Consider the following 24,505-nt stretch of genomic DNA (forward strand, 5'->3'; position numbering starts at 1 on the left):
CTACTTACTTCACTTACTACAATGAACAGTCTTTCATGCCAACTTACCTTTGGTCCTGGCAAGCCATCGGAACCTGGAAAACCACGATTTCCAGGAGGACCCTACAGAATCAAAGACGTGAAATTTATTTTTTTAGAAATGGACATTGCTTGCAAATGTTTATTGTTGTAAACCGCTTTGAGATTTTTCTTAAAAATATAAAGCGGTATAGAAATTTTAAAAATAATAATATCAAAACTGCAGATTGCACAAATGTAAAACACAGATCATTCGTAATTTGATAATTGCAAAGGTCCATGACGATTGCTCCAAAAATTAATTACACTTTTAAAAAACACATTACATATTCATGTCCGTAGTCCTATCAGAGGACTGTTATTCTCCCCTTCCACATTTCTTGCATGTATACATAATTTTATGCAGGCATTCTGTGAGATTAGATCTGCCTAACACAATTTTTGTTGCAATTAATGAATTCATTTCAAATCCTTGATCTTTAGCTCTTACATAATTTAATCAATGGAAGACTACTACTACTACTGGTTTTGAATTTCTGCTAATGTTCTAAATTTCAAGGAGCCGTATGGTTATGGAAACTGGCTTCCAAGTGAATAGCCAGATGGAGAACTGCACAGGCTGCAACTATGTGATTCCTCCATCAACCTAGCTGCTATGTCTGTACATAGGTAGCCCAGTTACAAAATTGATAATTGCAGTGATTAGCTTCTTGGAAGGAGGTTTTGAAGAACTCAGTCTTCTTTTCCTACAGATGACAATTGGATCTGAGCCTAACCTATTAGAACAAATGAATCAATCAATCCGTTCTCACACTGTGTCACTTTTTCATTAATCTGAATTGTTGTTTTTGAAATCTACATATTAAGTTAAAGGGACCCCTGACCATTAGGTCCAGTTGTGACCGACTCTGGGGTTGCGGTGTTCATCTTGCTTTATTGGCTGAGGGAGCCGGCGTACAGCTTCCGGGTCATGTGGCCAGCATGACTAAGCCGCTTCTGGAGAACTAGAGCAGCGCACGGAAAAGCCATTTACCTTCCCGCCAGAGCGGTACCTATTTATCTACTTGTACTTTGATGTGCTTTCAAACTGATAGGTTGGCAGGAGCAGGGACCGAGCAACAGGAGCCCACCCCATCGCGGGGATTCGAACTGCCGACCTTCTGATCGGCAAGTCCTAGGCTCTGTTTGTTGTTCTTGAAATCTACATATAGCTCTTCACAAACACTGAATCCTCAAGCATCCCTATCTAACACCTGATAATGCAATGTTTATTACATCTAAAAAAACCAACCCATTTTCTCCAAGGAGTTCAAGGTGACGTACATGACTCCCTAACTCCCCATTCTGTATATAATACTCCTGGGCCTCAGCTACATTTGTAAAGAAACAGCTATTTGAATGTGTTATAAAAATGCAACACAAGATGGCACCAGAGAGCAGGAAATTTTACAGCACACTTTTCCATAGGGATCTTTTTCTTTTGTTAAAATGATCTAATTTCTGACTTATTTATAGCAGGTTTTTCCCTGTGTTTAGATCCACCCCTGGATACTGCATCGTCATTTGAGGCCCAGGTGACTTCAGTGCAAGGTGTGCTTACGGCTATGGCTGGTTCACCAGCTGCAGATGTTGCTTACCCAAATTTGGGGTGGGCAACGGTTGCCGCCCAGCATGACTCCCTGAGGAGAAAGAGAAATCTTTCCCCCCTTGTGGCAGACTGCTGGGGTCCTCTTTGGCTGGCTGCAGGAGATGGCGGGCGTGCCCACCAAAGTTTGAATTTAGTAAATGGCCAATGAGAGCCTTGGAGGGGGAGGAGCCTAGGTGGCGGACCAGAGTGAACAAGTCTTCCCTCTGGTCCACTGCTGGAGGATGTAAGCCAGCTGCGCCTTGGGCTCAGAAACATCAGATACTCTGCTAAATGTGTTGTGGAGAGGAAGGTTATTGGTTTCTTTTGGGGGGAGGGCTGTTCTTGTTTTTAATACGTATTCTGTATTTTTATGTTGTGAACTGCCCTGTGATCTATACATGAACGGCAGTATACAAATTTTAACAAGAACCACAACTGAATGTACTTTTTAATAGACAGTATGAGGCCAAACAAGACAAGGAAATCTGGTCACAAAATAGTACATGATAGATACAATTTTTCACCATGCCTATGATATTTCAATTGAATTATATTAATGCCAACAAAATATATAAATTCAGAAAGTCTTAAACCATGAAGCAAATATGCATGTCATAGATACATTTAAAAAACCAATTACATCACTTAGTATATTTGATTAAATTGTTTCAAACTCATTCTTGCCCAATAAAAAAAAAAGGAACAGGACAAGATCTCTTTGGCCATTTCAGTAAAACATGTTTCGAAGAAAATGACCATTTTCTCAGGCTTATCTTTATCTCTCTGGCACCATTTGAGAAAACTGAGGACTTTATTCCCAACTCTCTTCAAGAGAATAGGAAATAAAAAAATTATTTGATTTGGTGTAGTCCTAAATTTCATTTATCAGCCTGTCCTTTTTTTGTGGGAGACAGAATTGCTTTCCTGTTCTGAAATTGTGTTCCATGTTTGCTGATAGACTTAAGTGTTTCACTGCAGGAAACCAAGTGCGAGAAAGCTATGGACAGAATATTTTTTTAGTATAATCAACAGCAGAGTGTATGCTACAGACACCCAGGACAGGGGAGCAGGGCATCCCCTAAGGGGGGACAGGATGCAGAGGGAACCCACTGCGCCCCTGGGGTCACACCTGACCCAGGGGTGGAGCTGCAGTCAGGCATCCTCGCACAACACTGCCCAGCCCAGGCAAGAGCGGCGAATTTGCCACCAATTCTCAGGCATGACCCATGGGTGAAACTGCGCTGTGTCATCCCTCCAAAAAGTGCCGCTCAGGATGGTCCACCCTCCCACCCCCTAGCTACCCCCTAAAAGTCAGATAGTTGTTTATTTCCTTGACATCGGATAGGAGGGCATTCCACAGGGAGAGCACCACTACCGAGATGGCCCTCTGCCTGGTTCCCTGTAACCTCACTTCTCTCAGCGAGGTAACCGCCAGAACGCCCTCGGAGCTGGACCTTAGTTTCTGGGCTGTATGATGGGGGTGGATCTGTAGGCACAGACCATCCCCCGATTCAATATAGTTTGTTAAAAAAAAATTCCCAAACTCTGATCCACGGGTGATTCTGGGTCATTTCTCTATGGTAGTCTATCTTAAAGTTTTTATGTGTTTATATGCCTACCGCATTTTTAAACTTAAAATCCATTGTTGTATATTGTTTTAAATGTTTGTCTTGCTTTTGGGATTGTAGTTCCATTTGTGTTTCACAAGCTGGTCTCTGGCCGTAATAAATTTCATGTTTCATGACGGGGGTGGAGACGCTCCTTCAGGAATACAGGACCAAAGCTGTTTAGGGCTTTACAGGTCAGCACCAACACTTTGAACTGTGCTCAGAAATGTACTGGGAGCCAATGTAGGTCTTTCAAGACCAGTGTTATGTGGTCCCGGCGGCCACTCCCAGTCACCAGTTTAGCTGCCTCATTCTGGATTAGTTGCAGTTTCCGGGTCACCTTCAAAGGCAGCCCCATGTAGAGTACATTGCAGTAGTCCAAGCGAGAGATAACTACAGCATGTTCCACTCTGGCAAGACAGTCTGCGGGCAGGTAGGGTCTCAGCCTGTGTACCAGGTGGAGCTGGTAGACAGCTGCCCTGGACACAGAATTGACCTGTGCCTCCATGGGCAGCTTGTGAGTCCAAAATGACTCCCAGGCTGTGCACCTGGTCCTTCAGGGGCACAGTTACCCCATTCAGGACCAGGGAGTCCCCCACACCTGCCTGCCCCCCAAAAACAGTACTTCTGTCTTGTCAGGATTCAACCTCAATCTGCTAGCCACCATCCATCCTCCAACCACCTCCAGACACAGGACAGTCAAATTGTCAGTTATTGCAATTTTACCACAGTAGTTTATAAAATGTGGGTTTTATGCCTCGTGAACAAAAAGAAACCTGCCTGGAGCTTTTGAACAGAATCTAGGCAAAGCTACTTGGGTCTTTGTTTGCTTTTTAATTTGTTTTCTTCCTTACCCTTTCTCCCACAGGTCCAGGAGGGCCAACTGACCCTGGGTCGCCACGAGGACCTCTTTTCCCTTCTTCACCAACGGGGCCAATTGGACCCTGAGGGCCGTGTGGACCCTAGAGGAGAAGAAAAATCCATTTTAAAAAGATATGCAAGAACCTATGAGTCATTCATATAATCAGGCACACAAAGACAAACATTCGTTTCCAACACGACAGATAGCCATGGCTGTATGTTTAAAATGTTGTGTTTCCTTTTCCGTTTCAGCAGCAGAAGCTAATGTTTCATGAAGAAGGATGCCTGAATGGACTGCATTTCTATAATAATCCTTTACGGTTGTTTCCTTGCTTGCATAAATTCTAATGTTCCGGCAATTCTGGAACGCAGGCCAAACAGCATTAGAGGGAATTAATTCTATAATTACTCATAATTCTATCATTACTAATTGTGTGCTATATTCATAAACCTTCCTTTCAGAACAAAATTGTGTTTCTGTATACACAAGCTAAATGAATAATGTGCATGTTCAAAACTCAGCTGTAAACACGGGAAGCAAATTCCTAAGCAACACAACAATCATTTATCTATGGAACGATTCTACCTACGTTTGGTTTGGAGGTTACCTTTGATAGTAAAGCAGTGATTCAGAGAATCTACATGCAACTGGCAGTGAATAGAATCAGGTAGGTAGCCACCTTGGTCTGACACAGTTGAAATAAATAAATAAAAATTAAAAAATTGTCGAGTACCACCTTCCAGGCCAACCAAGTTTGTTCTGGGTATAGGTTTCTTCAGTTACCTGAAGTGTGCATGCACACGAAAGCTTATACCCAGAACAAACTTAGTTGGTCTGGTAGGTGCTACTGGACAAGTGAATAGAATGTTAGGATTAGACCAGTGAGACAAGAGTTAAAATTCCTGATCACAATGACCACAAAGATCTCAGGTGGTCTTGGTCAAGCCACTATCAACCAGTCAAACCAACTTCACAAGAGATAATGACTTAGGTTGACAACCCCCACCCCACCCCATATATGTTATTCTCAGTTCCTTGGAAGAAGAGGAGGATACAAATGTGGTTGGTTAGGTAAATAGGTAGGTATTTGGGATTTATTTATTTTTAAAGTACACTGTCCTAAGTGTCACCATTGCCTCCAGCTTGGAGAATAATAATTCAACACACCTGACACAAACACTAGCCAAAATCAGGGGTCCCACAAATGCTACTGCTGATCATTTTTCATTGACCAGCAGAAACAGCTGCATGCCATTTTGGGCAACCCAAAGTTGTATCTAAGGCACTATTTCACCACATTAACTACACAATGCATTTTACCTGACTATCTTTTTTTGCAATTTTAAATAAAATTAAGTAGAGTTAGATTTGTTTATGAGTGGATGCTGCATGCAAGTGATACAGTGCAGTGTATACTTATTACGGATGTATTAACTATAACCAATCAGCATGCTTTTGAAACCTGTGCATGTTTATTCGGAAGTAATTTGATGTGGTGTGCTCCCAGGCCACAGCCACATCTGATCTTTTATAGTCAAGGTCATCTGCAGCCCTTGTCGACAGACGAAGTGTCAGAACTATGCAATGCATCAGCAAATTGCAGTACTTAGAACAATGTTTGGATTTACTTCTATTGTGAGGCATTTGTTGTGTGTGTGTGTGTGTACACACACACACACACACACACACACACATTTAATGGGAAGAGCACAAGTTGCTCATGCATTTCCAGTTAATGTCTCCATTGTTCTTAATGGAATTGTATGTTATATTTGCAGCTATTTTTTCCTTCAGTACATGGAGTTAAATTATGAGGTGTGTTTTTAAATCTTGGAATCATCCACTTAAGCAGAGTAGGATTCCTGGAGCCCCAAAAATTCCCAAGGTCAAGGTTAATATTGTTTCTTCAAAGCCAACAGGTGCAAACAGACTGTGCAATCCAGTCTGAAGTATGTTAGAGAGGGAAATGTGTTCTCTTGAAAGAGGAAACTCTAAGGATAGCTCCTAGAAGATATGTTTGGAAGACTTACCGGTTCACCTTTAGGGCCTGCTTCTCCTTTGAAACCGGGCACACCAGGATCTCCCTGAAAGTAAATATCTGCCATTAAAAGAGTAATCAGTGCCGCTGGGTTTGTCAAGCATGATAGGGATAACACTGACCGATGATAACATTTAATGTTAGAAAACATTGTGTTAGATTTCTTTTTCTTTTTTAAGGAAAGTCATTTAAATAAAATCACAATGATTTTTGTGAATTATTGGTAATTGGTTGGATTCTACTACAGTCCTGTCAACAGAAGCGTTGTACATTGACTTCCACTTGTGTATTAGGGCCTTCCCCCTCTCCTAGCCATGTGTTCCCATCCAAAATTGGCTCAGGGGTTAGGAGAACCCTCAGAACAACCCGTAGGGTGAGGAGAAGAGGAATCGTTTCTTCTGGCAAGCCAAAATGCTTGCACTGACTAAATGAACACCTTGGCACGGCGGTGAACTTCTCCAAACATCTGCTGATCTATTCCATATACCCTAGAATCACAGAATCATAGAATCATAGAGTTGGAAGAGACCACAAGGGCCATCGAGTCCAACCCCCTGCCAAGCAGGAAACACCATCAGAGCACTCCTGACATATGGTTGTCAAGCCTCTGCTTAAAGACCTCCAAAGTAGGAGACTCCACCACACTCCTTGGCAGCAAATTCCACTGTCGAACAGCTCTTACTGTCAGGAAGTTCTTCCTAATGTTTAGGTGGAATCTTCTTTCTTGTAGTTTGGATCCATTGCTCCATGTCCGCTTCTCTGGAGCAGCAGAAAACAACCTTTCTCCCTCCTCTATGCTCTCCCTGTTCTCAATGGCACACTAGCAGTGACACTGTGGCTGAGACACCACTGTAGTAAATTGTATCATGTCTCTAATATTTTTCAGTTTAGTACCAGCATATAAATTACGGCTCATGTGCTATTTAACACCTGTGCAAATGTACCTCAATCGTTCTGCAGGGCAGACAAATTGCTGTTTTGTCAAATATCTGGACGCTTGTACGAAATGTCTTTTACGAAAAGGAGGAGCCAGTAAAATAACGTGCAATTGTCAAGAGCCACCTAGACTGGAGCCAGCAGCCTTTGTCTGCTGGGACACCTTGAGGGTCGGTGGTTTGAGCCACACTTTGGGCGAAAGGTTCCTGCATTTCAGGAGCCCTTCCAATGCTACAATTCTACAGCTCTGTGTGCAGCTGCCTCCGTGTGGTGAATGACAGAACTCGCTTCTGGAAAGTAAAGCGTTCATGGTCAACCAGGCTGGTCAATGGTTCCTCTTGCATAGTAAGAGCTGTGAGAGATTGCCTGTTGAGAAGCAATGGTCTCCCTGGCCTTGATGTGTTTTGATGCATTGCTCCATTCAAACGCTCAGCTATGTCCCTCAGCTTTGACCCTTGACTTTGTTCCTCAGCTCCAAGTCCCTAGCACACTACTTCTGGTTCCAGGTTCTGGCCCAGCCCTGGTAGGAATATGCCTAAGAATGATTGAAACGAACCTATCTCACTTGAATTGCCTCTCCATTTCATCATAGGCACTATAAGCTGGCAATAGCAACACCAGCACCCTGTAGAATATTGTACCATTTCCAATGTGAGGGGAACATCATTACCATTTGCCCTCTGATGCCAGGGGGACCTGTGCTGCCTTGTGGTCCTGGAGAACCAAGAGGTCCTGGTGAGCCAGGTGGACCTGAAGTGCCGGGAGAGCCCTAGAAGACATATAAATATGGTTGACAACATATACACAAGGAAAGACATGCCATCATCATCTTATCACCACCTGGTTCTTGCAAGAGTAATAAAAAAAATTGTTATTTAGGGGAATTGAATTTGATTCTAAATTATATACCGGAAACGTGGGAGATTACAAGGGGGCAAAAAAATTGGATGTACTGTGCCATATTGGAAGCAAAAAAAAAATATTGTTTTGATGAATTGGAAGAGCCGCAAAAAGGTTCCATTGAGTGCATGGATTGACAATATGGACAGACTAGCTACATGCGGAGGAATTGCATGTCGACGCAAATTAAGAATGCATAAATATGAAGAAATCTGGAAGGCGGACAGTGGTGGGAAGTAGGGGGAGGAGAGGTGGAAAAATATTCTTAAAAAGGTGTAGTTATAGGTATATCAGTACTCAAATCTGAATTGTTAAATTGAGTTATTAGTGCTATTGTGGTTTTTGTTGTATGTGTTTTTTGTGGTGGTTGTTTGTATTGAAAAAATGATTAAATAAATTTTAAAAACAGCTAAAAAAAATAACGAAATACATGCCATCATCATCATCATGATCATCATATCACCACCTGGTTTTTGCCTGGTGCCTAAAGATATGGAATGAAGGCGCCAGACAAAACTCCCTGGGGAGAGCATTCCAGAAACTGGGAGCCACTGCAGAAAGGGCCCATTCTCATGTTGCCACCCTCCCGACATCTCGTGGAGGAAGCACACAAAGAAGGGCCTCAGAAGATGATCTCAGGGTCCAGGTAGCCTCATATGGAGAGAGACGGCCCTTGAGCTACTGAAGTCCTGAGCCATTTAAGGCTTTCTAGGTCAAAAGCAGCACTTTGAATTGGGCCCAGAAACTATTTGGTTGTTTATATGATCACTTACCGATGGCCCTTTAGTACCTGGGGAACCATCCGTACCGGGGGAGCCCTAAATGGAGAGTAAGAGATATCATCGTTAGCAACAAGCTTCAGCGTTCATCCACACCTTCTTTGAAAAACAGGCAGCAAGAGGAAAATGTGCAGATGTTACGTAGCTTAAACAATGGAAATTTCAGTATTCTCAGACTGAACACACCTCTGCAGCTGTAAATAAAATCAAAGACAGTCAAGATTGATCTAATACTTTGTGGACACGTGTCATCTGTGTATCATAAGCAACTACTTTGTAGCCACACAAGACAGTGGTGTGCGTTAGCTGCAACCACCTTGGGCAGATCCCCACCATACCTTCAAAGTGCAGCCGTCTTGAGATATTTGCTGATGCGAATTAAGAATATTTAATATCCTTTTCATATCCAAATTCATTTAATTTGCTCATTTAATTATCTACTTTAAATATACACTCTTATGAAACCGCAGGTTATTACAATAATCCTGCCAATGTTTTGATCTCTTTGCAATTTATCTGTAAATATTCAACAAACCATTTCCATTCTTTTATATATAAAAAGTTTGCTATCTCGATTTCTTATTCTTCCGGTAAGTTTTGCCATTTCTGCATATTTCATAAGCTTTTGTATCCATTCTCCCGTTACTGGGACTCCCGCTTCTTTCTATTACAGATTATTACCGTAATTCTCTAGTGATCCATTTACTATGCTAGGGGGTCACCAACTTGGCTCCTGCAGATGCACATCACATCTGCCTGCAGAGGACTTGCCCCACCCCTGTGCCACTGAAATTAGACTTGAGAGAAGTGTTCTACTGCAAGCAATCGAACAGGTTGTGGGCTTTGAATGGTGCCCATGATAGCTTCTCCTCTTTGCAAATGTGTTCATGGGCCGAGAAAGGTCGGCAACCCCTGAACTATGCATTCAATTATACATCAGGGAAATTGTGGACTGGCTGTCACTGTGGAAGCGTGGCTTGCATTGTAGCTCACATTCCTGAATATACTTTCACATGGATGCACACATACAAATCCCTTTACATCAAAATCAAGATGTCAAAAAGAAATGTTCTAAAATAGGAAAATTCAGTGTGAGCCGCCACTTGCAATCGTGTAGTAGCAGAGATCAGACACAGTTTCACCACCGCAACAAAAATTAGGACTCATGAAATGCTCAGGTTATGAAAAGTCTGGTGAACTTACAGGAAGACCAAATGTTCCTGCAGGACCTGGCAGACCTGTTTCACCTCTTTGTCCCTGAGGACCTTCTGGACCACGTGCACCTGTTGGACCAGCTTCACCCTGGAAAAAAGGTGAGGGAGAAATGCATTGTTTCTGAATATTAACCACCACCATTAAGAGAAAGATCTTGACCATGATTGACAGCTCTGGGATTAAACTGCAAAGAGAATATCATTGTAGCAGAGCAGCAGTCTAGTTGAAGTTCATGTGGTGGGACACAGCCATGAAACCACTCTCCTGAAACTGGTGTGGTTAGCGTAAAGGGGACCCCTGACCATTAGTTCCAGTCGTGACCAACTCTGGGGTTGCGACGCTCATCTCGCTTTATTGGCCGAGGGAGCTGGCGTACAGCTTCCGGGTCATGTGGCCAGCATGACTAAGCCACTTCTGGCGAACCAGAGCAGCACACGGAAATGCCGTTTACCTTCCCGCCGGAGCAGTACCTATTTATCTACTTGCACTTTGATGTGCTTTCGAACTGCTAGGTTGGCAGGAGCAGGGACCGAGCAATGGGAGCTCACCCCGTCACGTGGATTCGAACTGCCGACCTTCTGATCTGCAAGTTCTAGGCTCTGTGGTTTAACCCACAGGACCACCCGCGTCCTCAGCTGGTGTGGTTTCAGCCTGCCAGATGGGGCTGGGGCAGGGCAGCAGTGAGTTCGAGACCATAGGGACACACCCATGGAGTCAATTCCTTTTTAAAAAATGCAGTTTCCCCAACTTACAGTTTTCCCTGTATAATGCAGTGAACACTTCCAAATAAAGATGCTACAGAATCCATGCGATAGATGCACATTCATTAAAATAATATTCAAATCATGTTCAACGCTATAAACTTGCAAAAGACACATTGCATATGTTTGGTGAATCCCTTAATGCAATGTGAGATCATTCCATCGAAAGTGAGAATCTTAGCCAACACTTCTTTAAACAAAAAAGAACAAAAACCACATACTTGCTCCCTTTCGCCAAGTTCCTTCACATGCCGACATTGTTTCGGTCTGTCCCTATTCCCTGCTCCTGCCCATCCATTAAAAGGATTATGACTTAATCCCTTAAATTACTGCATTGACTAATGATTGTTTAGCGAGAACGGCCAACTGTAAATACAGCGCAAAACATCTGCTAGGCTGATTAGTCTTTGCGCTGTTTCTTTCCAAGGACATGGCGACCAGATGTTTGCGGTGATGAGATTTTAAGAACTTCGGGACAGAGAAGAAGTTCAGCAGCTCGGCCTCCACCACTCCGCAGAGCGACGTCAGCAATGCTTTCTCTTTTGTGCGCACACAGTAAGGAAGAGGGGAAAGTACAGAAGGGTGCTAGGAAAGCAAAGAACTTTCTTCCCACTAAGAAGTCTTTAGGGTCTAAGTAAGTATCTGTTAATCCCAGCTGGGGAAGGTGGCCAACCCCATTAGCATTGCCCGGTTTTACATTCCAGAACATGGGTGGCCAGGTGCAAAAAGAGGACAGGGCTTCTGAACCTTTAATAGTTCTGTAGAATAGGGAATTTGGGCAGGCATAGCTCATGCTGTGCCTTGATCAATCAAGGGTTGGCTCTACTGGTGCTTTTGCAACACACTAACCTCACCCAATGGGACGCGGGTGGCATGGGACGCAGGTGGCACTGTGGGTTAAACCACAGAGCCTAGGACTTGCCGATCAGAAGGTCGGCGGTTCAAATCCCCGCGATGGGGTGAGCTCCTGTTACTCGGTCCCTGCTCCTGCCAACCTAGCAGTTCGAAAGCACGTCAAAGTGCAAGTAGATAAATAGGTACCGCTCCGGCGGGAAGGTAAATGGTGTTTCCGTGCGCTGCTCTGGTTCGCCAGAAGCAGCTTAGTCATGCTGGCCACATGACCCGGAAGCTGTATGCCGGCTCCCTTGGCCAATAAAGCCGGAAGAGCGCCGCAACCCCAGAGTCGGTCACGACTGGACCTAATGGTCAGGGGTCCCTTTACCTTTACCTAACCTCACTGCCGCTTCACCCCTCCCATACGCTGTGTCCCATACGCAGCAGTGACACAGGTAGTCGGAGGCAGAGGCGTAGGAAAGGGAGTGCAGTGGGGGCGGACCACCCTGGGTGTCATTGCTGAGGGGACTGACATTCGGTGCGCCATGCACCCGTGACTCCCAAGCCTACCCCGAGCCATTGGGGGAAGGGGGGAGCCACGCTGCTTTGCCAGCGGCCATTGCCCCACGCTCCTAGGCTGCTGAAGGAGGCAGGCAGGGAGAAGATGGGAAGGAGGCAGGTGAGCAAACAAGCAAAGGGAGGAGGGAAGGAAAGAAGCAAAAGCTCCCTCAACTCAGGACCAAACCCTGGAACACACAGGGGGAAAGGTAGGTGTGAGAACAAAGTTGGGGGGGGATTTAAGTGCTTATGCTCACAATGTTAAGTAAATAAACCAGAAAATAACACTTGCAAATGTAAGTATCTTATTTTCTCTTCTTTTAAAAAGTTCAATGTGGAGAGGTGACCAAAAAAATTCTGCACCAGGTACCACCTGACCTTGCTACGCCTCTGGTCGGAGGTCTGGTGAGCACCACTGCCTTATTCCACTACCCACAACTGGTAGATTGTGTGTGAATAGGACAGGGGCACAAAAGTAAAATGTCACTGCAAATGTGATGTCACCACAATCGATAAGCACTCGGAATTTCCTTGGAATTCTCCATAGAAAGGAGAATTTCCCTTAAGTTCTCCTCTTGTGGTCAAGGGCTCAGGTTGGGGCGATAAAAACAGTGGCCTAATTCTAGGCCCCATCTAGTCTGCACAACACACATGCATACACGCACACATATAACGTGCTTCTTTAAGGGGAAACAGGCGCTGAAATGAAATGAAAATTCAGAGCAACAAGGGCAAATAATGGCCCAACACAGACTAATTCAGTATATTTACATGCTTTTCCCAGTTAAAACTATTCAGAACATACAGTCCATTGGGAAAGTGCCCCCCCCCAAATACCCTTTGAAATAAAAATACAGTGGTAGGAACTTTCCCCAGGACTCTTCCTCAAACCACTTGCTTGCGCCTTTAGGCTATAAAGAATGCCAACTTTCCTATAGACCCAACATTCTTAAATATAAAGTTTAAAAGCACACTAGAAAAATAACCGTGAGAAAACTATAGCCTGCCAGTGAGGCCATATAAAAAAAAATATGAAGTAATAAAAGAAAGAAACTAGATCCAGCATTATTAAAAACTAATACTATCCTAGTGTTAAAGATAGGGGTGTGTTTTCACTATTATAATTCTTTCATCTAAATGGACCTCTCTTGTAGGTGGTTTTTTAAAAAAAAAATATGTTGAGCATGGGAGATGAGCTAACACCAACTTTGCATGAGAACAGGGCTGCTTTATGACACCATATAAATGAGGAAAACCTGGCTGTTTAGCTTTTTCTGCAGTTCATTATTCTGTGGCACAGGAAGAGCCCCAGGTGCATTGCCAACTCCTGTTAAAATGAATTGCACTTCCAGCTGTTTCGGTTTCCTAAGGGATGCTGCAACCAGATCTATCCAGCTAAATTAACACCACACTCACAACCTTAAAAAAGGGGAAAAAAACATGCAATGCGTATAGAAGCTTTGCTCAACAGCGCACTTAAATTTCTTCTGTGACTTCGCTTCTTCATATTATTGGCGGATATGTTCATATGTATCACTTCAAACAGCCTGTGCCCATATTAACTTCGGCAGTAAAGCAGTCTTTGCTGTTCACACAGTTGCTTCAGCAAGGAGTTAATAAATGCAGGTTCTCTTTGCCTCCAGGCTAAGAAGGAAAGGAGAAGCTGATCCTTGTTTCCATACATAGGCCTGGTTCACACCACTGCTTTAAGCTAAACCATGGCTTAGTGCTGGAGACTCCCAGAGGACATTGCAGCTGTTTTGCTCCTCCCTGGCCATCCTGCTGCAAAGCTGTGCATGGTTTGACTTAGCCATGGTTTGACTTAGCATGTCATCCAAACCCAAGTTCACGGTTCAGCTCTCCCAAACTACAAGCCATAAGCCTTAGGACACACCTGGCCATAATTCGTGGTTAGTTTGGAGAAACCTAAACCACGAGCTCATGTTTGGATGACGCACTAAGACCAGGATCTAGCGACAAATGATGGATAAACTGATTGTTTCTTCACCGAATAATCAAGCACGGCATGGTTGATTTTGAATCATTGGGGTTTACTCCTGAGTAAACTTTCTTAGAATTGGGGTGCCAGGGATATTTTATCTCCTTGTTCTGAAACAAAAATATGCATATTAGAAGATGCAGTACAGAAAAAGTGGAGAGGTATTTCCCCAACAGAATTGAAGCAAAACATGACTTACCTTCCTGCCAGGAATGCCTGGAAAACCTGGTGAACCAGCAATACCAAGGGGACCCTGCAACAAGGAGATAGTAAACATAATTGAGCACATGTTCTCCTTATCTTCTCTACCAGACAACATGATGGTGGAAAAAAACATACTTGGCATTTAAAAGTCAGCTTAAAGTGGTAACTTGCACCAAAATGATTAGCTAACCATGTGTACCGCCTTTTCTTCTGGGAAAGGGTGGTTTTCCAATGATTATGCAGATTTTCCCAGTGAATTTACAATGTGATTGAACATGGCTGCTTGATCTACAAGCAGCTTCCAACCCAAGCTCCATGAGGACATCTGCCCAATGTCAATAAATGTTCTTCACAAGGAACGAGCAATCCCTGATAGATATCTTAGGGCAGCAAACTACAACCAAGATATTCGAAAGTACTTTGTTGTTGTTTAGTCGTTTAGTCATGTCCGACTCTTTGTGATCCCATGGACCAAAGCACGCCAGGCACTTCTTTCTTCCACTGCCTCCTGCAGTTTGGTCAAACTCATGCTGGTAGCTTCGAGAACGCTATCCAACCATCTCGTTTTCTGTCGTTCCCTTCTCCTTGTGCCCTCCATCTTTCCCAACATCAGGGTCTTTTCCAGGGAGTCTTCTCTTCTCATGAGGTGGCCAAAGTATTGGAGCCTCAGCTTCAGGATCTGTCCTTCCAGTGAGCACTCAGGGCTGATTTCCTTCAGAATGGAGAGGTTTGATCTTCTTGCAGTCCATGGGACTCTCAAGAGTCTCCTCCAGCACCAGAATTCAAAAGCGTCAATTCTTCGGCGATCAGCCTTCTTTATGGTCCAGCTTTCACTTCCATACATCACTACTGGGAAAACCATAGCTTTTACTATACGGACCTTTGTTGGCAAGGTGATGTCTCTACATTGAAAGTACTAGGTGAGTCCTTTTCAGCATTCAGTTCAATGAATATTCACTTTCTGGGGAGAAAATGAATTATGAATGGGAGACATATTGACATTAAATATGTCTACGCCAGGCAAAATCAAAAAATCTAAATAGGGCAATACCTTTATTAGCAGCAAACAAAAAATTGCAAAGAAGTGAGCAAGTTTTTTTAGTCATCAGAGCTCTCCATTGAGTTGGATGCCAACGAAACAAAATGTGTGTGAGTGTGTGGAGGGAATGTTACAGCCATTTTTTGCAGCTGCTGTCCGATTGGAATTAAGCTGCTATGCATGCAGCATTAGTAAACCAGGGATCTTTGGCCTAAGCAGCTGCTGGCTTGGGTGTGTTGACACTGTACATGTAATGGATGAGAGCCCACACTCCTTGTATAGACACCAGCAGCCTGGGACACAGTGTGAGTCATTTTTTCTTACACCTCTGCCATCATGTTCTAACAGAGTCTTATTGTCGTAGCTTCACATGTTGAGAAAATTAAGCGCAGGTCAGTCCTGGGATTGGTATTCGATCTGTCAAATCTTCAAAGCTGAAAGCTTATTCCATAAATATGCAATCCGATATTGGGAGAAACTGGTTTACTGTGATCCAGAAATACTTGGCTGAAACGAACTTTGTGGGCTGAGCCGTGGTGAATTTTGCAACAGATAAATGTTAGTACAAAACTCAAAAGAAAATGATAAAATGATCAGCTTTGTTGGGAAGGTGAGCCAAGTTTCATGTTCAAGGTCTGTAAGGCACATGGAATCATTCCATCAAAATAAAACAACAGCAAAAGCATGATGTTCTGCAGAATGAACTATCATGGATCAAATGTCATAGGACTTCACATCTCCTCAGTTTAGAATGAAATCCATTTTCATATTCATCAGCAGTATCAAGCGTCACCCCTGCAGGTGTGAACTGCTCAGCTCTCCTAATTTTAGTTTAGTCCACCCAGAAAGTAATATACTGAGACAATAGCAGTGTCTATGGTTGCTATTCTTGCAGAAAAGTTATTTTCCATCCTCTTAGGGAGACTTGGATATTTCCCTGTCATGTTCTTCCACAGAATTAACCAATATTTTCTGGCTTGATATATAGTGGGGAAAATGCTAAGGGCTTCTGTAGTGCTTTTTGTTTCTTTGGCTACGCTGAAGAGATAGATTGTCTAGACAAGCTCTGGGTAGCAGCACACAGCGGCCATAAACATTTACCACCACTTCAAAATGTTCACTGCTCCCCGGTGATTTCCTTTACTTTCCTTTTTGCTGGCTTGGCACCTTCTGGAAGAACAAGAGGCACTCACACAGTGAAATAATGCCTTGTTATAAAAGACGCTTCTCCTGGCAATCTCAGTAAGTAGTATGATTTGTTCCAGAAATTAATTCATGGTGAGAGCATCATTTGCCATGAAGCCTTGTACTGAATTTTCTTAAAGCATCACTACAACAGCTCAACATGCCTATAGATAAACAGTGAACCCAGTTCCCCAAATGTCAGCCCTTACATACAAATGAGGAAGGCATCAGCAGGGTTGGGGGGAACCCAAGGTTTGTGGAAGCACAAAAATAAACACCCGAAGAGAGAAAACCCTGAAACAACTCAATGGGAACTGAGCGGGTTCAGTAGCCACAAAAGGCTGGCCGAAATATAACATGTCAAAACTCAGACTGTGTATACACTATGCCTTTAAAGCACAAGCACACATACACACCGCAAAGGATTCTGGGCACTGTAGTTTGTTAAGGATTGCTGGGAAATGTAACTCTGTGAGAGGTAAACTAGAATTCCCAGAATTCTTTGGGGGGGGGAGTGCTTCAAATGTGCTTTAAAAGTACAGCAGCACTCCCAGTTATCTGCTGCAACACTGTTATCAGAATTGGATCTAGCCATTTTGGACTGGAAACAAATTGCACAGGCCATTTTGAATCTATGCGTTGACAAGAAGGCCGCTCTGCTTGCCAGCAGGGAGGTGTTGCGCACTGGCCACGGGCTCTCCCCATGCACAGCAGGGGCATAGCAATGCCCCCGCGTCAGAGGGGATTCCTGGCCACGTCATGCACCTGCCCAACCAATCCGGTCAGCCAGGGGGCATGACTGGCTGAATTTAAGCAGCCATGTGGCCAGGAATTGCCCTCTTGGTTTCCTGCTTCACGGATTGCCCGCCCTCTTTTCAGGCGTTCGTCATATTGGCCTTGCTATGGACCTCGGTTGGTCGCCTGTCGAGGGGACCTTGTAGCAATTGTCACAACTTTGTAAGGTCTGGCAGTTAGGCATTGGTAAAACCTGGTTCTGGGGAGGGGAGGTGTGGCCATCACCTGCCCTCCATTTTAAGGGTATTCCGTTAAAGGGATCCAGGGGTGTGGATCTCGTCCAAAGCCTGGGTAGGGGCTAGGGCCAGGCCATGACCTCATCGGGGACCCTGGGGGAGCTCTCAGTTGATATACATCAACAGGGCTCCCCCTACTGGTGGTTGACCCTTACTGGACTTCCTGCATAGTGGGCAGGAGTCAGATATAGTCAGTTCAATTCCAATGCCTAAGCCAATACCACTCACATTCTGTAACCAATAAAGTTGTGGCCTTAATTCGCCCATTAACCTAAAATACTGTGTCCATGTGTTTTATTGGGAAGCTTGGGGCCTTGATGTGCAATAATTGCTTGCTGCTTCCATGATGAGCCCTTTATGGATTTATGGGAAGGCTCCATTTTTTAGCAAATCAGATTGCATTAGAATGAATGATAAATACTTTTTGGTCTTCTATCCGGAAACTCAATCAGAATCGTGGACCTTAACTCGTGGTGATCAAACCTGGTAGCAAGTGGGGCTCAAGCCAAGCACCAAGTAAAGATAATGCCATTCTACTGAACAAGAAAGCACATGTGGTCATGTGCCCTGATGTGGCATTGCCTGATAAGAAGCAGGCAGGAGAACAGTTCTGGAGAGGCAGGGGCAAGTGCAGGTCTACCTGACCCTACATCATTCCCCATCCTACGGGCCTCTGCGCTCATGTCAAGGCACACCAAAAAACAGCTGCTGTCTGTAACGCTCAGGCCTTAGCTGGAAGCTAATTTTCCAGAACACATTGTGAAATAGGTTGACAGTGAACAGTGGTGTGATCCAAATGAGTCATGTTCTTTTCTCATTTGAATGAAATGGGACCAGATTGAAAACAACTTGGGTGGAGTGGGGGGGGGCAAAGAAAGATGGATAAGAGGTGCAGCTTACCATTGGCCCTGGCTTCCCTGGCATACCATGAGAACCACGAGCCCCCTAGGTAGAAAACAAAAACAAGAAAAATGAAGGTTAGGAAAGCTTGGGAGAAACCTAAGAGTAATACGATGGTGGCTCGAGGACAAAACCCATAACAGCAGGTATAGGGCAACAGGGGGAAATAAGAGTGGGGGGCAATTCCAATGTAACCCTTTCACACACACACACACACACACACACACACCTTTAATTTTTTCACTTATGGGAGTCCACTATTCAGCCAAACCAATATATTGTGGTCACAACCAGGACCATAGATGCCAACTCTGTGGGACAGGGCTGACCCCCCACACACACACACCTTGAGGAGCTGGGACTCATTGGACCTCACTGCAGAGCACCCCGCTGGGATCTGTTGGGGTTATTCCATTACAAATAACTACTTACTGGAACTCCCTGTGGTCCAATTCGTCCTCGTTCTCCTGCCATTCCTCGAGGACCCTGCAACCAGAAAAAGAGGGAGTGAAAAAAACATTCTAGTGAGCTAAAGTTAAGTGGAGATCACCTTCTATTTACAACTTCACCGCAAACAGTATGCAATCATGTTCTACAACAGTAGTTGCAGGTGGAACAACCGACATGGTATACATCCCCCCCCCCCCCCGGATCATGTGCTGTCTGTTTTACTCTATTTTATGACTTCATGTGTTTTATCTGCTTAAGGTTTTAAGGCACAACAACAGAAACAGCATTAATATATTAAACAACAGAAAGCCATAAGAGTGATAAAGAGTATAGTATCTAGCAGGTAACATTACAGATCCATTCCTAGGCAGGATATATTAGGTTTCCAAGGTCAGGCAAGAAAATCCCGTTCACCTAGCTATAATAATGGGTTTATTAATGACTACAATAATAAAAACGAACCTCTAAGTCCAGGTAGACATACAGAAAGGGTTGTTACATCCCACCCCTGTTTAAGTAAGGAAGAGAATAATCACTCCCAAAAGATATTGAAGCCTACAATCCTAACCGCATTTTCCTTGGAGTAAGCCCCAGTGAATTCAATAGGATTTGCTTCTGAGTAGACGTGGTTAGGCTTGCAGCCTTCATACCTAAGATCTGAAGTGGCTTTGATCTGAGATGGTATTCTGCTAAGATTTTCCATACCTTATTGTCCTACTCTCTGACTGCTGGAGGTTTTCTTCACCTCCACCTGGTAGCCACTTTATCAGGCTGAAAGTGATAATATTTACTCACTAAGATAACTTCCCTTTCTTTTGGTTTCAGGTATCATGGCTAGAAATATCAGTCTGGATGTGCTTACATGCTTGAATAAGAGTTACTGGTATGAGCAAGTTTTGCTGAGTAATGTAAATTGTCAGGCTTCAGGGAATCAGTTTCCTCCCCCGTGGCAACAGATAAGCAGAACTAAAGAAAAGGAGTCTTCTTACCAGTTAGAAACTTTAATAATCACAGCAAGGGAACAAAGAACCCATCTCCTAAAATGGTGGTGCTCCCAATTAAGGATTCCACTCCCTTACATCCCTATTAATCTACGTCACTCCTATGTCTTGTAATCTGAGCTTCTACCCTCTGTGCTTTGTGTGCTGTCTTTTCTGCCACTTTCTGAGCTCTTCTTGACCTTGGGGAGAGCAGAGGAATGCTTTCCAGAGACAGTGAATCTGTTAATTCTCTCTCTCCCAGTGCATCTTCTCCTAGCTGTTCCCCATCCAGTATTTCCCAGCTTCTGCCTTCTGAACTATGTCCCTCTGCAAACCACTGTTCCAAATCTATACGGTCCTCCTGCTCCTGGGAAGATTCAGGATCCTGATCAGGAGCAGGGGGAGGCTCCCACCATTCCTCCTCAGTGCAGCCCTCCTCAACATGGTCCCTGACACAAATACAGTTGGGGAAACTCTGGTCCTCCAGATGTTACTGTGCTGCTAAGTGCACACATTAAGACATCACTCCTAAATATATTTACTAAGGGGGGGAGAGATTGAACTCATTTTAGTAAACATGCATAAGGACTGCAGAGTCAAACAACATTAGAGAAGATTGATCAAAGTAATTACGTTATTTCTTCAGCACATGGACTAGATCCATGCTTGCCACGATATCACAACAGTAAAGCATTCAGGATGGCAGGAGAAACGGGAAACATAAATAATACAAATGGCACTCACCATAGGGCCTGGTGGACCCATCTGACCCGATGGACCGAGTTCCCCCTATAAATTCACAGAAAACACATATGCAAAAGTTAGGAATATTTAAATTGCCTCAGATGATAACCTCACCACACCATTTTGTACTACGTTACACATAAATACAGCACTGTTACTTATGAGTAATCCTTGGTTTAAACACTACCAGAAGCACACTCATCTTTAAACATCCGAGAGCATCCCATAATTTTGCTTCTCTGAAGCATGCATTTGCTTTGTCCCTTACTGTTGAGAGGAAAACCACTGTCCCATGCAGTTGTCCCTCTAATAACGGCAGCTAATGAAGTAAGCAATTTGCATTCCAAGTACCATAAAGCTACAAAAGTGGATTCTGCAACAGACGGGTCCAAATGAGGCATTTGGTTTCAGAATCCCTGTGCTGGAAGCCTTTTTTGGAGAGTTGGGCCAGATCTACCCACTGGAAGATGCTAAAGAAAACCTCATGAGTCGAGGAGAGTCTTCTGGTACTGATAATGAAGTACAGTGGTGCCTCGCAAGACGAAATTAATTTGTTCCGCAAGTTTTTTCTTCTTGCGAGTTTTTCGTCTTGCGAAGCACGGTTTCCCATAGGAATGCATTGAAAATCAATCAATGCGTTCCTATGGAGACCGTCCGGGGACAGAGGGGAAGCGCCGCTCTGGCCCCTCTTTTGAAGCAAGGTGCTGCGGGGAGAAGATCGCTTCTCCCCGCCGCCCCTTGCTTCAAAAGAGGTCCGGGGACAGCGGGGAAGATGCGCTGCGCTTCCCGCTGTCCCCGGACCTGGGGCTGCGGGGAGAAGATCGCTTCTCCCCGCCGCACCTTGCTTCAAAAGAGGTCTGGGGACAGCAGGGAAGACGCGCTGCGCTTCCCGCTGTCCCCGGACCTGGGGCTGAGGGGAGAAGATCGCTTCTCCCCGCCCCCCTTGCTTCAAAAGAGATCCGGGGACAGCGGGGAAGAAGCGCTGCGCTTCCCGCTGTCCCCGGAGCTTGCGGGGCAAGCTTCGTTTTGCGAAGCAAGCCCATAGGGAAATTCGTCTTGCGAGGCAACTCGAAAACGAAAAAACCTTTCGTTTTGTGAGTTTTTTGTCTCGCGAGGCGTTCGTCTTGCGGGGCACCACTGTAATGGGAAACTCATTACATCAGAGAACTATATCTTACACTATATTTTGCTTTGTTTTTCTTCAGGTGTGCAAGGGGAAACGGTAAACCAACGATTAAGGGTGGCCTACACTTCACAATCGCCAGAGGAGAGCCACTTGATGCCACTCCATATGGGCCTCACGAAACATAGGTAGAGCGGTTTATACTCTGAAGTGCCCCCCAATGGCTGAAGAGCTTCAGCACTACTGCCAGCTCTGTTTGTAGTGTCACAGGGTGGAGCAATTCACACAGCTGCTCTATGCATTATGGTGCTGAAGTAAGGCAACCATTGCAAGAAGCTTCCGCTGTCACCAAATGCAACATAGCTTCCTCTAATGAGGCTCATTAATCAAAATCCTGCCCCTAAATATCCTATGCATGAGATTTGATCATTTCAAATTCCTGACAACAAAATCAAGCTATTTCCCTGTAAAACAAAAAACAAACCATTACCTTAGATCCAGTGGCTCCCATTTCACCCTTAGGGCCTTCGAGTCCTTTATGTCCCTATGACATATATACAAGAATATTTAATTTTTAATACTCAAAGAAGAATAGTTCATCACACACACACACATTATGTGCCTGGTTGACCACAGGGCAGGGAGACACAGGAGACATGGAATGTAGTTAGCTTTATTTAACAGAAAATAACAACACAGTAGAGTCCTCTGGCTTGCTGAAACTGACCACAAGCTCTGCCCTTCTCCCTACGGCCTTTTACTCTGGATCCCTCCTAAGCAGACAAAGGCTACGGTGATGGGATGGGCTTCTGCTTTGGGCCTGTCTGGTCCATTGCTCAGCCATGTGCAGCACTCTCCTTGAGCAGGGTGTCAGATGGGGAGAAGGGCCAGCAGGACTGGGACTGTCCTGCTGTTGGGTAGCAAGGGCAACTTCTGACTCCTCTCTGTCTGAATCTGCGCTCACACTGTGACTTCCAACCTCTAGCCCTATCCTGGAAGGGCCTACTTCTTCTGAACACCCCCCCCCCTTGATCGCTCAAACCCCTTGCTTCTAGAACCTCCCAGCTCGTCCCTGCTCTTCAGTGTCCCACCACCAGGATCCGGGACCTAAGTCGTCATCTTCTGTCTTCTCCCTGGTGGGCTCTTGGGTGGGCTGCTCCCACCACTCTTCCTCGTCCAGTCAGTCCCTGAAACTAAAGTTGACTAGGGAAGCAGACGTGGTCACACTTACCCTATGGCCCTTTAAACCTGGAAGGCCAGGAGCACCAGGAAAACCGCGAGCGCCCTGAAACAAAGAGAAACAACTCATAGTTACATAGGTGGTGTATATACTAAGTCAGACCATTGGTCCATGTAGCTCGGTATTCTTTGCTCTGATTGGTTAGCAGCTCTCTAGGGTTTCTTGACAGCAGTTTTGCCCAGCACTACTTGGGACCATTCTACATGCAAAGGATGTGTTCCACCATGGAGCTATGGCCCAAAAGATGTATCCCATTTATCCTCACAATGAGCATGTGAGGCGGGTTAGGTTGAGAGACAGTGAGCACTCCATAGTCTTAGCAGGGATTTGAACCCTGGCCTCCTAGGCCCTGGTCTACACATCTACGTTCACACAACATGCAAGCCTGATGTAGGGAAGGGGTGAGCAGACTTCAGGCTCTTCCGAGAACTACTGTGCTTTTCAGTAAAACCCACCAACCATCACCAGATTCAAAAGACATAGGAGTTAGAATTCGAGAACAGAGTGCCTCTGAGCATACGGTGAGCCAAGTTACAGGGAACCAGGCAGAGGGCCTTCTCGGTAGTGGCGCCCTCCCTGTGGAACGCCCTCCCACCAGATGTCAAAGAGAACAACAACTACCAGACTTTTAGAAGACATCTGAAGGCAGCCCTGTTTAGGGAAGCTTTTAATGTTTGATGTATCATAGTATTTTAATATTCTTTTGGAAGCCGCCCAGAGTGGCTGGGGAAACCCAGCCAGATGGGCGGGGTATAAATAATAAATTATTATTATTATTATTATTATTATTATTATTATTATTATTATTATTTGTTTTCAGTAGCAAAACTAAGCTGAACTCACAGTCCTTTGAAGCAAAAGTGCACCTGGTTAGCTCTCTTCACTTCAGCAGCCTAATTTAGGTGAGGGAAGTCATTTTGTGGTTGTTAAACGATTGGGAGTCATGAAACCTTTGCCAATCTACTGCAAATCAATAGTTTTGGCATCTTCCTCCTCCCTACTGAATTGTAAGAAAATGAGCTCAAGGAGGTTGAGGCAGGGCCACACCCTGAGCTAGCTGAAAGGCATAAGACTGGCAGGTGGGGACTTCTTGAGGACAGACCAAGTTTACTGGGGCTGTGTCCTATTTGCTCTAGCCGCCGCTGAGGTTCAGAGTCCTTTTACATGCATGGAAACAAAACAGCTAGAATGCTTACTGAATTGTTTTACACAAGAGAGGTAGACTTTTCATTACCAAAATGAAAGAGATATACGACTACTCTTTAATTAAACAAATCTAGTGGGAAATCATTTTGAGGACTAAAGACCCAAAAGCAAATTTTTCTTTTACATGACAGCTGTTAAGTCAGCTATTTTGCACCAAAAAAAAGACACCATTGAAGAAGCGAAGACGCCCCTCCATGCTTCTTCCATCTAACTTCTTGTATCATCTACTGAACAATTTTTTATTATTCATTAAATGATCACAGATCTAAG

The 24,505-nt window shown here is 44.4% G+C and overlaps 1 protein-coding gene across 2 annotated transcripts in view; it reads right to left on the bottom strand.

Annotated features, from left to right (window-relative positions):
• COL5A2 (collagen type V alpha 2 chain) overlaps positions 1 to 24,505 on the bottom strand; it is a 178,271-nt gene that overhangs the window by 42,649 nt on the left and 111,117 nt on the right. For both annotated transcript variants that reach the window (XM_083467403.1, XM_083467402.1), the window contains 12 exons: positions 23,021 to 23,074; positions 22,280 to 22,333; positions 20,667 to 20,711; positions 18,925 to 18,978; positions 18,493 to 18,537; positions 14,333 to 14,386; positions 9,970 to 10,068; positions 8,761 to 8,805; positions 7,758 to 7,856; positions 6,144 to 6,197; positions 4,106 to 4,213; positions 48 to 101 (listed from right to left, as the gene is read on the bottom strand). In XM_083467403.1, coding sequence (XP_083323529.1) covers positions 48 to 101; positions 4,106 to 4,213; positions 6,144 to 6,197; positions 7,758 to 7,856; positions 8,761 to 8,805; positions 9,970 to 10,068; positions 14,333 to 14,386; positions 18,493 to 18,537; positions 18,925 to 18,978; positions 20,667 to 20,711; positions 22,280 to 22,333; positions 23,021 to 23,074 — 765 coding nt within the window. The remainder of the gene's footprint in view (positions 1 to 47; positions 102 to 4,105; positions 4,214 to 6,143; positions 6,198 to 7,757; positions 7,857 to 8,760; positions 8,806 to 9,969; positions 10,069 to 14,332; positions 14,387 to 18,492; positions 18,538 to 18,924; positions 18,979 to 20,666; positions 20,712 to 22,279; positions 22,334 to 23,020; positions 23,075 to 24,505) is intronic.

This window comes from Podarcis liolepis (assembly GCF_965112155.1).
Source record: "Podarcis liolepis genome assembly, chromosome: 1".
In the NCBI taxonomy this organism is placed as follows: domain Eukaryota; kingdom Metazoa; phylum Chordata; class Lepidosauria; order Squamata; family Lacertidae; genus Podarcis; species Podarcis liolepis.